This window comes from Grammomys surdaster, unplaced genomic scaffold (genome assembly GCF_004785775.1).
Source record: "Grammomys surdaster isolate TR1022 unplaced genomic scaffold, NIH_TR_1.0 126271, whole genome shotgun sequence".
Lineage (NCBI taxonomy): Eukaryota > Metazoa > Chordata > Mammalia > Rodentia > Muridae > Grammomys > Grammomys surdaster.
In genome coordinates, this window is record NW_021621071.1 from 10,153,495 (window position 1) to 10,168,175 (window position 14,681).

The following is a 14,681-nucleotide window of genomic DNA, read 5'->3' on the forward strand; positions in this document are numbered from 1 at the left end:
AGAGAGAGAGAGAGAGAGAGAGAGAGAGAGAGAGAGAGAGAGAGAGCAGATATGTAGCTGGCATAGGTATCTAGACATAGGTTTATCTAGGTCCATCATTAGCACAAGCTTTATATGATCATAAAGTCATCTCCAATTTAATTAAGCATTTAAAGTACTCTGATTTAAGTTAGGTACACGCGTTATTTTAATCCTTAGGGCAGCCTTCTAACAAGAACATCATTATTTCACTTTGCAGATGAGCAACTAAATCCTAGTTGAGTTAGGTCCTATAACGCCAATGAGTGAGGGACCTGAGATTCGAACCCAGCTCTGTTCGACTCCCGAGACTGCCGAAACCCTCTTACCAGTGCTCGAGAGAGGGCTCTGTTACCAGAGCCACTGACTTACCTCCTTTCTGGAAACTAACAGAAATTTTGGTAGCTTTTAGGGTCTTTAGCTAACTGTAAGATTTGGGTCTGTCTTTGCTGTCATTGCTTCTGGCTTTGCTCGGGGTCAACCAAGGATTCCTTTATGGTCAAAGTTAGAGCATTGCCTGACCTTTAGTCTTACAAGCATGGATTTTAATGTAAGTGAAAGCTGGGGACACCCAGAAAATCACATTTGGTTCCCAAATTGTCCCCTGCATGGATGAAGGTGTCTTGTTTTATCAAACTCAGGTCTGAGACCTTTCTCTGACATCCTAGTTTTATGACCTGTCCCTAGGAGACTTAGTTGGATTTCCTCAGCAAAGTAGAGGTAAGCTGAACTTTGAGGGGAGACATCAAGGTACCTGAAAGTGCCCACCCTCAAACACAATGCTCGAAAATGTCTTTTCATACCTAACAGGATAGAAGGCTTAAGACAAATGTCTCCTTCAAGTTGGTCCGATCCCACAGGCAGTTGAATCAAGGCAAAACTATTCCAGTATACTTGACTCCTTTAGAAGGAAACTTTGAAGAAACGCCTGGCTGTATACAGTGAGTTGTAAAGGCGCACAGTCCCCTGGGAGAGAGGCTCATTTGAGCTCATCTTTGGAAGCAGCTCAGAGTCCACAGTTTACCCAGTAATGAATTACAGGAACATGAAACACAGGAAGCCCTTCTCATTTGAACTGGGGTGGTCCCCCAAGTATAGGGGAGGCTGCTATTAACCTTGAAGGTAACAGGGCTTTATCAGGTATTTCTTGTTTAATTCTTACATCCTAGGGGCTATGATATGACCTGGCCGTATCTGAAATCTACCGAAGAGAAGGATTTTTTCTTTTTTTAAAGGATCTCCTTTTTAAAGACCTACATTTTACGGTCTGAGAAAACAGATCTCTCAAAGAAAGAGAGGGGAGAGAAAGCCTGGCAAATAAGATAAGTTTTAAACCACTATCTCATTTACAAAAAGCCCATTGAGAAATAAAATTCATACCGTTAATGAAAGGGTGTAAGATCACGATTATCACTTTGACTTGTTAAAAGTAAACTTGCTCCCCTGGCCTTAGAGTCTGGTGTCCCGTGTAAACTGAAACCCTCTTCTGAGATGACATCTAGCAGGAACACGCTGACTGCTCCCGTGTGGCCCCGATCTGGGAGGTTTGCTTGGTTCTTTAAAACCCACGTTACGGAAACATTCAGATCCAACTCCACAAAGGCTGCAGAACAAGCTGGGGTTTTAGTTTATAAACCTGATTAGCTCCAGGATTTTTCAGATACTGGGAAACTGTGCCTTTGACGGGCTTGTGTATGTGTCTTTAATGCTCACTGGGCCCTCTCTGAAAGAAGGCAAACAAAACTCTGAGGGTACTTGTTTTAAAGCCTCAGCGTATATGACGCTATAAAGGTGAATATTTACCTTGCTTTCTCTGGGATAGATTTTGGCTCTGTACTCCATACACGTGTATAATTGAGACAAAACTAGTTTTAAGTGTTTTCTGCTGTTATAGAGGGAAAGAGAACCAGTAGGCTTTCTGCCTTTGAGAAAACTTAAAATTTCAGGTTTACCAGCACCATTACACTAGTATTCACACCCCTCATACCTCAAGGGGCTTTCTCCTTGGCTGCCTTCATTATATTCTTTATGCCTTGGTAAAGCGCATAATTCAGAATCATATCCTAAATTTTAAATGATTAGAGGCAAATCCTGGAAAGTGTGGGATGGCATTAAATGGAAGGTGTATCTCTGTCTTTAAAAGGTGCTGGGTTCTCCAAGCCTGTGGTTATTTCCATATTTTAAAAAATTAAAACAGAAGATTCATCTCGTGAACATCTCCCCTGATTTTGCAAATGGTGATGAAAGTTGGTGCCGATATATTAGAGGCAGTATTCACTGCCTGTTAGTGAAAGGAAGAAAAAGAGAGGGCTGAAGGGAAGGAGGAGGTCGGGGAGATGACGAAGAGAGACAGGTGGGGAGGCAAGAAGTATGTGTGTGTGGGAGGTGTGTGTGCGCGCACTCGTTTGTGTGCATGTGTGTGCACGCACTTGCACACTCATGCATGTGTGTGTGTGTGTGTGTGCATGTATGTATGTGTGTTCTTTCCCTATTCCCATCAAACCTCAGGAGCTTGGTAAAACTTTAAAACCATCTCTTGTAGCCTTTTCATTTGACCAACTATGAAACATTTGGATTATAGCAGTCTGCAAACCTTATGGATTATTTTGGATTGTCACGAGCATTGGTGGCGAAAGACACACATATCCCTCCGCCTTCATGTCTTTGAAGCTTCTCACATGTTTACTTCAGACCGTACAGAAATTAAGGAAGACGAAAGACATCAACCTTGCGGTCGATACTATATAAACACCCCGGGCAATCCCCAGAAACCTAAGGACGAACTTCAGAGGGGTTTGAACACTGGAAATGTGGCAGTTTACAATGATTCAGGTTGATCATTTGTGAAGGCCACAGTGATCTTCACACTTTAATTGATCGATAATCTATTTGTGATGGGCCCAGCAAGACTGTAGTATTGACCGGGACCTCAGATGTAATGCAACACTACTACTTTGAAGTGTTGCCCTTACAAAGTGTCCCTACTGAGCCTTTAGGCCCCCAGAACACTTCTATTTAAGCAGGGAAGTCATTCCCTCTCCAGGGTCCCACTTCATGGGAGATTCAGTGACGTGGAATCACGTACGTGAGTTTACTTGCTATTATTTTGCTTATCTGCTTCCACATACACACACGGTAAGTTAAAACCAAAGCTGAAATCGTAGGAAGAGCTCTTGCCTTAAAAGCTGGAGACTTCCCCACTCTAAACTGACTCCCTACCTCTTTCACCATCAGATAAAATAGCAATGACATAAAGGTTCACAGGAAAGCTGGGGGGGGGGAGGGTGTAGTCCAGTGGTCAAGCGCTCTTCTAGCCTGTGCAACGTCTCAGATTTCACTTCCAGCGCTTAAAGATAAACAAACAAATAAATGGCATCATATGCCATTCAAAATCGCTCAGTGCGTGAAGCTATATAAGTAAATATAAACTAGTTTAAAAATATTGCTGGTTCTCTATTCACCATTTTCTCCGGGTTAACTGAGCACAGGTGCTTAGCTAAGAGCTTTAGCATCCAGGGTTCCAAATTTAGTTCCCACCCTTGTGTAGGCTGCATGGTTGGTTCCGAGGTGAACTCTGGAAACGGCAAAAAGCTCACAAGACAAGGCAGGTTTGAATGACTTAACTGGCATAAAATGCTGTCCATCACCGCGTCTTTTCTCAACAGAGAGCTGAAATACAATCGAATCCCAATATGGAGTATTCGGTCTCCTTCACAGAGTGATCTGCTCAGACCCTGAGATAGAGGTGGGCCAAAGATATAGGTCAGCTGAAGTAATTGGGGGGCTCTGGAGCAGAGAGGTAAGAAGACTGGTAGTTTCCAGAGAAACAGGAGTGTGGGTCTCCCCGGCGTAAAGTAACTGGATAAAATAGCCCTGATGCACCTGGATCTCCCCGATTTGTGTCATGATCTGGGACAGCGTGATGGCGGTGTCATGTGAAGTTCACAGCTGCATCAAGGCTTCCTCTTCCCTGGCCAAGTGAAACTTTTAAAAACTGAGTTTACTGTTGAAGTAAGTCAATTCCAAGTATTAAGAGGGCAGAGATAATAGCTATGCGCTCTTTTGTTATACCTGCCTTACATGGGCTTTGCTGGGGCCCTGAGCCTCACACAAGAACTTACCTGCTCATTAAAGCACAGAGGGATGACATTAAGTCACACTTGTGCTGTAGAAGCTACAGGGTAGAGCTTTATGGTCATCCCCAGGGTCATCTTTGACAGAATCAGCAGAGGCTGCCTTCAGTCCCTCTCTTCCATGGACTCCAATGCTCTAAAGACAAACCTGTCCTCACCCAGCAGCTAGCCTCTGCAGTAGAAATGAAATGGTAAGTCCCACCTTCCTTCCTTCTCTATTCCTAAACTGTCTGTCATTGATATTAGTAATAATTTATGGGAAAAAATTAAACCAATCACTTATTAGGAAAACAAATGATGTAGACTCAGTCTATAGAGTACCCAGTTAGCCGCAGGGCTTGTTTCCCTTATGTCTGGAGATGGAATTAAATGTGTGTTCCGAATGTGTTATTCAGAGTGTACAGATTTTGCCCAGATGCAACTTGCATTCAGTACACTGTTCCCTAATCTGGCCATTGCACCTCAACTGACAGGGGCGGCCAAGCAAGCCTCTGAGATTATGAACTAGGGTTTCCACGTGCCTGAAATCTTTCTGTTGAGACTTCATTCAACACCCTCAGAAGGGCCCGAACGAGACCAGCTTTGAAGCTTGAAGCTGAGTTTGACCTATGGCCTAAAGTAGAGATTTGAGTGTCAACCTTCCAGCATTCTCTCCTGATAAAAAGTAACGACAAAATTCTCAACACACGAAGGAGGTGAAAATATGCAGCATCTCCAGTGAAGTGCAAGCACAAGAGTGAGGAACCAGAACACAAAAGGTTAGGAGGTAACTGGTCACGTGTATCCCTGGACCTAAAAACAAAAGAACATGGAGGTAAAGACACACACTCACACACTCAAACAAACTGTTTAGTCTAGAAGACATCGAATTCTAATTTCTTTTTATGAAGGTTACATCCAGAGCGGAAGAGTTTCTAGGAGTGACTATTATGGCCACACAAGGGTTAGCCACAGAATTAATTTTGATGGAAGAATAATTATCATCTCCCCCATATGTTCTAAACACAACAAATTGCCTTTTCACAAATGTCTTTCTTGTGCATGGCACACAAAGACGGACTCTATTGAAATTTTAAGAACAGCTAATTTAGTAACTGTTCATCCACCTGGCCTTGCAGCATTCTGCATGTACTGTCAAGTTTCTCGCTGTCAATTTTCTAATGAGCAATTTTGTTTTCAAATGCCCAAAGCCAGTGGCTCAGTCCAAGCATAAACTTAGTTAAAAAAAAAAAAAAAAGTTCCAAACCAGCAAGAAAATTTAAACAGGACTCCAGTGTACACTACATCTCCCCTTATTTGAAGGTTTGTTTCTCTCAAGTATTTACTAGCACTGTGTGTGTGTGTGTGTGTGTGTGTGTGTGTGTGAGAGAGAGAGAGAGAGAGAGAGAGAGAGAGAGAACTCTCAGAGTGCAGAAAAATACTTCATTAATCATACAGAAGGCTTTCTCCTGTGTATTCAGCTTAGTCTGGTAAGGAATTTTCATCTTGCATGTTTTGAACTGCATAACTCTTTCTTAAAAGGTTTTCAGTTCAAAAGCATCATAATGAAACATGCCTTGTTAGAATACAATACCCAGTTGGTAGTCCTGTGTATAAAGGCATAGGAGCAGCCCCAATAAAAATATTTGGAAGGGAAACACATCCATTTTATCCATCCCAGAAGTGACTCATCAAAGTCCTCAGTGTCATCTTCTCCAAATGAAGTGCCATTTATAGAGCTAAAGAAAAATAAGTCACTTTCTAGGCTAATGGAGGTAGTCACATTTGTAACATTTATTCTACATCTGTAAAGTGTTATATTTGTAAAATGTTACAGTCTTACGTTTTAACATTGTTAACCTTTTGTAACAGAAGTATATGGGATGAAGATGCCTGGAAGAGTGAAGGATTTCAGAGAAAGGTCTTCTATGAGGGGAGGGGTGTTTGTGGTCTAGCAAGGACACAACTATGTGAATGGACCAGAGGCACTACAGGAAGTAGGCAGCCTAGTGGGACCAGCTGTAGATACTTCTGGCTAAAGTCACTGAAAAACAAACACGCTTGGAAACGAACACACTTTTTCTGCTTTGTTTTGTTTCTTTATATTTTAAATCAGGAACAAGTCTTACCATTCCTTTTGTCCACAATAAGCCTTTTAAGATGAAGAGCCCATGATGGGACCATTCCTACCTATTCATTCAAGTGGAAGCATTACACAGGAACATCGAGAAGATAATCCACCTGCCTTCTTAGATTAACTGTCAGATCATGGATTTATGGTAAGTTTTCAGGATGCCTTAACTTATATTGTGATGAGGCATTTTCTGAGTGAGCGCATCATATTTTAAATATCTGCTGATATCTACTAAGACCCTCCTGGGCTGCCCCTGAGAGCACAGGTAAATAACTGTCACAGAAACATAACACAGAATCCTTTGGGTTTAAAAAAGAAAGTCCTATTTTAGTTCATTTATATAAATAGAAGAAAGAGAAAGCATTCAGATTAGGAATACCAGATTATATTATTACCTAAATAACAAGTTTATTTAGAGACAACTGAGAGATAAGTGGTTAAATATTCACTACAGATATTAACTTTAAAAGGCAGTTAATTCAATTGTTAGAGAAATCTGCTCTTTCAACTTTGTCCAACCCTGTTAAAATAAAACAGCCAAAAGTTATAATTACATCCTAAGTGGCCTTTCTACATTATTAGTGTCTATGACAGGAATGGACCACTGAGAAGCATCCCATAAAATGTGGTTAGTGCTACCCCCTCCACACAGGAAAGTACACATGGGAGATTAATTTTCCTGAAGATGAGTACAGAGTCTTTTTACACAAATGCTGTATATTTCAACCTATTGAGAAGGTATTGTGGGGATTTATTCTAATTTCAAACCATTACTTTCTATTACAATGCATACTTACAAATAAGATGCAAATTATTCCCAATTTTTTATAAGGCCAAAAATGACATGTAGTCTTCATCTTTTCTTTCTATAGACATTTACTGTAAGATAATTTCTCTTTGCTACCACACATGACCAAGATGAAATGGTTTTAAAGGTGCAATTTAAAACCTGTTTTTTAAAAAAATAGACTGTCATGCTTGATTGGATTCTATCACATCCCCCCACCACCAAAAAAAAAAAAATTAAATAAAGAAAATATTTTGTTTTTAAAGCTTAAAATTGTCTGAGAGCACAACAGTTTGGGGGAAAGTTTCTTCTAATTATGACATAATATCTTTCAGATCTGACCCAAATAGAGTACTTTATCACCACATTTAAAGCTGTAGATTTCATGAAACTCTTTTCAGTAACCCATAATTGGATTTCTTTTTAATTAGCATCTATTTGGCAAGTACTTAACAATAATAGGGGCACTTGGCTTCTAGTCATCATGTAAATAAGCACTGAATAAATTAATCTCAATTACTTATTTCCCCCCAGAGGAAACTGCAGGAATATCACCACCTGTCAAAATCTCTAGCTTTGATTTATTCTCAACTGGTTCACCATGGGTGTAAATATTAATGATATCATTTCTATCCCACGTCCCACTCAGCCCTTTCCCCACTCTCCCCCACCCCTTAAGGTTTATACTATTTGATGGCTTTTTGTTTGCCTAAAATCACTGTATCTTCAGGAAGCTCTTAAGCTAAGCCTCAACATGGGAGGGAGGAAAAAATTGTTAAGACTCATCTAACGATTACAGGGTTATCCAGCTGAGACCAACTCCTCAGGTTGTAGGTTTAGAATGGAAATTTTTACATGGAAGTCATTGATAACATTGGAAGAGCTTGACTTGAAAATTCTCACCTTCTGAGCTGCTTTCGAGGGGCTCTTGTTTTTGCTGCCCTTGGGTCTTCCTCTGGGTCTCTTAGGAGAGGGCTCACAGGTTGGCTCCTGATTGTAAAGAAGGAAGAAAAGCTGTTGTGGCTAGGCCGGCTGAAAGAAATTGCCCCCGACTCTGGCTGTGCTTTCTGCATATGCTGCTCCACCAACCTGCTGGAAGTCATTCTGCTCTGGAATAGTTGGATGCTGGCGGGACAGCCTTGACAAAAGGGAATAGTTTGAATCCCAGGGTTCAAGGAAGCTTTTTACATGTGGAAACTGGATTATATTTCAAAATCGAAATGATGGCAAACCCTGGGGAAAGCTGCACGTTCTAGAAAAGCATCCAAAGGTACAAAGTGGAGAGTGCATGGCTATGCCCTTGGCAACTCACAGAAATGACAAACATTTTCTTTCTATAACTACCACTACCTATTTCAAACAACAAAAACAGTCGTAGATAGATGGAAAGATAGGAGAAAAAAAAAAAGGCATGGCTGCAGTCACCTCTATGTGCCTGTGTTCCAGGTGGTTTAGGATTCAACCCACACATTCTGAGTGAAATATTGGAGCGATTATCCAAACTCTTCAGCTCAGAATAATTCCACACCCCCCTAAATTTTCCAAATAATTATGGTAAATCTGAGGTGGGAGGTTTTGCTTGAATTATCTAGATAATTGCTTCAATTCCCCACTTCCTTTTGGAGAGACAGGCAGGGTCTCCAGTCGAAATTTAAATATCTTTTTACAAAAATAAACATGTTGTCTTCAAAACTTTTTTTTTTAAGACACTCTTGGGCGGAGGTGGGGGGTGGACTGGAAAGAAAAACGAGGTAGTGGGGAAAAAAAAAATCTAAGTATCTGGGAAAGAGAAATTGAAACAGCCACGAGGTCACCAGGTATATTAACGTTTTACTTTATTGGGTGCTAGGATAAGTAGCCAATACTCAAAGCAGTTAAGAAAATGCTAAGATAGACTCGCAGAGGACGCTGAACGTCTCTCCGGTGAATCATCTACTCGTTTCCTTCAGATTGGGTGCTTAAATGAGACTAATTACAACTCATGAGCGTTCTCAATGGAAGTCCGCATTCTAGAGAGCGGGGGAGGGGGATAGCGGAGGGGGGGGTGCTTAGAAACTTCCATTGGATAACTAGCGCCAGTGGGCACTTAGAGCAAACACATCGGAAACACATTTTTCTTTGTGAACTCGGCCTTAACTCAAAGGTAAAAACTCCTGGCCACCTCCGGACCCCATTACGTTTTCCTTTAGACTTTGGGGGAGGGGTGCGATTAGTAGAATTCAGAAACCCTGGGTGGCTGGTAGGAGGCAAGGGGGTAGAGCGGAGACTTCCTGGGAGGTGTAAAACAGGATCCAAATGCACTGTAAAGTGTCGCCAAGGGCAGAGCGGGAAAACTCGGAGGCCTCTAGATTAGTTTATTTCCTTTGATGACTTCCAAAAGGTACACTCCTCGTTTCTCCAAAACACACAGCAAACATTCTTCGATTTCCCACCTCGCGCTTTTCGGGGGCAATTTAGGACTTTAGGATTATTTTCTAATCCGCCTATTGGCCCGAGGGAAGCGATTTAAAGCAAAAGAAGAAATGAAAAGTTGTTGCTTTTTTTTTTTTAAAGGCCGGGAAAGGACTTTAACTGTTCTCAATAGACGCGTCCCTAGGCTTGGAAATTGCTGCGGATGCCCCAACCCCCGCCCGCCCGCCCGCCCGCCCGCTCGCCCCCGGCCCTGGGCGCTGCGAACAACTCTGCAATAGTCGGCTGCACGCTTAATTGGTTGCATCCGCAGACAAAACCCTCCATTCCGCGGGGTCCTGGGTGCCCCTCAGCCGTCCCTTCCCAGCCCCCAGCCACTCGCCTAGGAGGACGCTAAAAATTGGGCTGCTCAGAGGCCCGAGGATCAAGGAGCCAAAGGGGAACCCGGCTCCTGGCGGGCATGCGACCCTGGCTACCGTGCACTTTCCTTCCAAAGCTCCCTGGGCGAAGTGCGTTTCCCGGGCCCGTGGGGGCCTGGGATGCCGCGGGCTCCCTTCCCCGCCAGCCCCGGTGGCTGCAGCAGCTCGGCGGGCATTTAAAGTTCCCGAGGAGCCCCCGGCGGGCAGTCGGCTCCGCACGCGTTCTTTGTCGGGAGGGCGCGAGCCTTGGGCCATGGAGTGTAGCGAGGGCACCGAGGGGGCGGCCGCGGTGCACCAGCCTCCTGCGGGAAGGCAGCCCGGAGAAACCGCGGGTCCCAGAGCCTCCGACTCCCCCAGTCCCCCAGTCGCAAAAGCGGCTGACAAAGCGACGCTTTTAATCTGTGGGACCCCAGAGGCTCGCTGTCCCCCCCACCCCGCCCCCAGCCACGCCGCGCCGCTCCGGGGCTACGCACAATAGCGAAAGTCCCGGTCCACGCCTCGCGCGACCCCACCGCCCGCCGGGTGGCTGCGGAGAGCCGCCGGACCCCCAGCTCCCGGAGCCGTGGGACGCGGGGACGCGGGGACCCGGGGAGACTGCGCCGCGCATTCGCCAGAAGGACTCGGTCTCCCGCCCACCTACACCCGGGTGGCCGGCGGGCTAGCTTGCGCCGCCGTGGCCGCTTGCGCTCCCGCGCTCCGGTCGCCCGGCGTGTCGCGGGGCCCCGGGGCTGAGGCGTCGCGGGTGGGCTGAGTGGTCCCTCCGCGCCGGCGTACTGACTTGCTGCTGCTTCCTGGGTCGGCCGCGTCCTCGCTTCGGTGGCGCCGGGGTGGCAGGTTGTCCCTGGGCTGATGTAGACGGCTGCCCGGCGCCCTCACCGCGTGCGCTCATCCTGTCCCCCGCCGCCGCTACCGCTGCCTCCGCCGGTACCGCCGCTGCAGCCGCTCGGCCTCCGCCGCCCGGGATCCGCCCAGCACCTTTCGGGAGACGCGATGGAGAGAGCCGGAGAGGGCAGGAGCCGCGAGAGCGGGCGGGCGAGCTGGCGTGCGCCGGGGGCTGCTGCTGCTTAGGCTGCCGCTGCTGCCACCATCAACACCGGACGTCCAGCGGCTGCCAAAAAGAGAGAGGGGAGGAGGAAGAGAGGAGAGAGAAGAGAGGAGAGAGGAGAGAGGAGAGAGGAGAGAGGAGGAGGCGGAGGAGGAGGCGGAGGAGGAGGAGGAGGAGGAGGAGGAGGAGAGCAGGAGGCGCTGCGGGCGGTGGGTGGCGGAGGTGGAGGTGGAGGTAGCGAGAGGAGGCGGGAAGCAAAGGAGAGCTGGAGGCGGAGAGGGTGCCTCTCTCCGCTTGGGCTAGGGAGTTGAGGGTACTGGGACGCTCCGCAGCGGCTTGGAAAGGGAAGAGACTTGGAGTGAATTGTGTCCCTTGAAATGTTAGGCGGGGAAAGAATTCCTCCTCCTCTCCCCCACCCCAGAGGGAGAATGAGAGGGAGGGAGGGAGGGAGAGAGAGAGAGAGAGAGAGAGAGAGAGAGAGAGAGAACAGAGAGGGAGAGGGACAGAGACAGAAACACACACAGAGAGAAGACAGACAGAGACAAAGATAGACAGAACGAGACAGAGACTGGCTTGTGCCGTCAGAGAGCAAAGAGAGGGTGGGAAGGTTCTGCCAGGATCCGGTAGGGCACTCAGCACAGCTCTAGCAAGGAACAGAGCTGTGGGTGGCACCGCGCCTCCTCGGGTGGCGGGGTCAGGAGGCGGCGGCACTGCAGAGACGCAGAGGGACAAGCTGCTGGCCTCTGCGTTCTGCACCGGGAGCGCACGGCCCGGGCTGCAAGTTTTCAGAGTTCCTGCCCAGGATTCAAGAGGGATGCACGTGTGCGTGCGTGCGTGCGTATGTTTGTGTGTGTGTGTGTGTGTGTGTGTGTGTGTGCTTGTGTGTGTGCTTGTGTGTGTACGCGCGCTCGCACTTGCGGAGGGGTGGTGGGAGGGAGGAGTGGGGAGTGCCCACCTCTGATCCTGGGCGGATCAAGGGGAGGGGGCTGCAGGAGAAGCAAGAGGAGGGGGCAGGCCAGGCGGACCGCCGAGCCCAGGCGCCTGGCCGCCGGCCAGAGGCAGCGTTCGGAAACACAACTGCCTCGAAGGCGGTGGCGCCCGGGTGCCACCCGGAGCCCCGGCTCACGTGCTCCCGCCAACAGTGAGGTTAAAGAGACAGGGCCTAGGCTCTCCAGCCGGCTCGCTGCCGGAGGCCACCCCTGGGCGGTTGTCCTAGAAAAGCCAGAGAAAATTACAGTCTCAGAGTCACCCTGGGGAGCTTGGCCTCTACCTGCGCTTCCACCGAGCCATGCCCAAAGTTTCCGGAAGCATTCCGGGTCAGCCGCCTCTGTCTACTATTTCAGTCCCGGGGAAAGGGCGGCCAAAGAGTCGGAGAGCGCGCCCCCTCCCCGACTCTGCTCCACTGAGAAATGCCCTCACCCCAGAGCGCACAGGCGGGCGCACAAACACAGCGTGCACAAAGATACACGCGCCCACGCGTGTGATCGTAGACACGCTCGCACGCAGATGCACGTGCGCGCGCACACACACATGCACAAACACACACACACATACACACACTTTACTGGTAAACACGGACGCACACTTCCAGGCACACGATGGTGCCAGCAAGCACATTCACAACAAATGCACACACTTGCACACTGTACGCAGGAACACCGAGCGTGCCAGCTTCTTCGTCGAGTTTTTCCCCCCTCCCGGACTGACTACCAGAGGGAGCAGGCACTGCACACCCGTCTTCGGACGCCCATAGAGTATAAGGGATATTACAGATTCCTTACCCCTCCACCGCATTGTCTACCTCTTCCTGAAGTTTACCTTCATTTTAACCTTCTCCCTCAGAATTCCTTTCTCCCAAGTCTTAATTTTATAAGCCTGGGCTGTTTCTAAGTAATGTGAACACTATCGTGGCCACAGTCGGTTTTTTGAAAGGCGTAGAACGTTCTAAAATGTGCCTCTTTTTCATCTTTGAATAACACAAAACTGAAATGGAGGGAAGAAAAAGAAAATCTTAAGGGTCAGATTTTCACACCTCTCATCCAAAATTGTGTTGGGCTGATACCAGAGTAGAAACGTTCACCCAGTGAAGAGTTTTCTTTCTTACAAAGATACAGACCACCGTGGAATAAAAATGTTTTCTTTTACAGCCCTAAAGCCGGGATCTAGGCTCTGCCAGGTTCCGCTGGACTTGAGGCACGCGTGTAAATGTCTGCTTGGGTGCAACAGTGCTGATTGGTCAGCGTTGCCGTTTTAAATCCATTTCCAGCCGCCCTTTGCAGAATTGGGGCACCTCTCTGTACGTTGAGTGCTCTGCAGGAACCCAGGGCTGGTGTTGAGTCTGGGAACGCTTAGCTCTGATGGAGAGGAAGAGCCCCCCATACCTCCAGATGGAGCCCAGCAACTGAATGCAAAGGGAGGGGGTCCAACTGGAACCAAAGGTTTTGTCAGGGCTTAGCTGAAAGATGGTATCTTCATCAAAGGGACTGAAATTTCACCTTCTCACGAGTGCACTGACATTTCCTAGCTGAGGAGTTTGCACGTTTCCTGTGTGTGTGTCAGTGTGCGTGTGAGTGTGCATGTGTGTGTGATTGTACACTTACTCTTTGATGTGTACATTTTACATACTTGGAGAATACCGGTTTCTGTTTTGATTCTTGTTTGGTTACTATTTGCCAGAAGGACAGGCAAAGTTCTAGGGGGTGGATTTAGGCAAAAGTCACCCAGGATTTCAGTCAGCTAATTCTATACTGAGAATCACATTATCTCCCTGGATTCTTGCTTGTTTAAGGCACAAATGCTAGCAAGCAGGAGATTCCAACCTGGGGTGGTGTGGGGCGGATGACCTTGGAGAGCATTGAACTGTTTGTTGTTATTGTTGTGTGTGTATGTCTGTGCGTTGGTTTGGGGTTTTGCTTGTTTTTGTTTTGTTTTTTGTTTTTGTTTTTTTTTTTTACATTAATTTAGAATCTAAGAGAAGCATATAAAAATTGGGACATCCAGCCAATTGTTTTCATTCCATTTTGTTCTCGGATTTGAGCCCTTTTGAGTTTATAGAGACCAAGATATAAACAAGTCTTCCTTTGATTTTGTCTAATTGGCCTTATACACTGTTATTCTTTGATGCCTGTAATCCTTTCAAGTTACAGTATACTTCTTTTTTTTTTTTTTGCAGGTAAAGCCTAAAACTTTGTTTTCATTTTTTTAAATTATCAAGATTTTTATTACTGAAGTGCTATTTTTATCTGCCAGTCTTTTCATTGAGCTCGATGGCTATATTTTTGTCTTCAGGAGATGTTTTTCTCGTTCACATTTGAGGAGTTTGATCCTCAACTGTAGGTTTCTTGACCATTCATGTCTGTCTAGCTTCCTCTGTAGTAATCATCCATTCCAGGTTGGGCTTTTCTCCATTAAATCGTTCCTTTTCTCCTTCACCTGCTATCAAATTGAGTGCACACTGGGTGTATATCAACAAGCTTTCTACTGACCTATGATACAAGATTTAGGCTGATGTTTTAGCTCAGGTAAGTGCATTAGTGTCTGGTGAAATCCAATGAGAGGACTCAGAACACAGTTTAAAAAAAAATAAATAAGATAATATAGAAAATTTGGGGCCAAGTGCTTCTCATTGAATTCTCTCCACAAACGTAAATTGCTCTAAGATCTCCTGCCCCATGCTTTACAATTAGGGTGCACCTGGGCAGTAGTGGCACATGCCTTTCATTCCCAATACTCAGGAGGCAGGCACAGGGAGATCTTT

General features: G+C 46.5%; 1 protein-coding gene across 1 annotated transcript in view; it reads right to left on the bottom strand.

Moving 5' to 3' along the window:
• The window catches only part of Hmga2 (high mobility group AT-hook 2), a 105,090-nt gene extending 94,322 nt beyond the window's left edge, over positions 1 to 10,768 (bottom strand). The window contains exons 1-2 of the mRNA XM_028759081.1: positions 10,658 to 10,768; positions 7,955 to 8,041 (exon numbers count right to left, since the gene is read on the bottom strand). Of these exons, the coding sequence (XP_028614914.1) occupies positions 7,955 to 8,041; positions 10,658 to 10,768 (198 nt within the window). The remainder of the gene's footprint in view (positions 1 to 7,954; positions 8,042 to 10,657) is intronic.
• Positions 10,769 to 14,681: the final 3,913 nt, after the last annotated feature.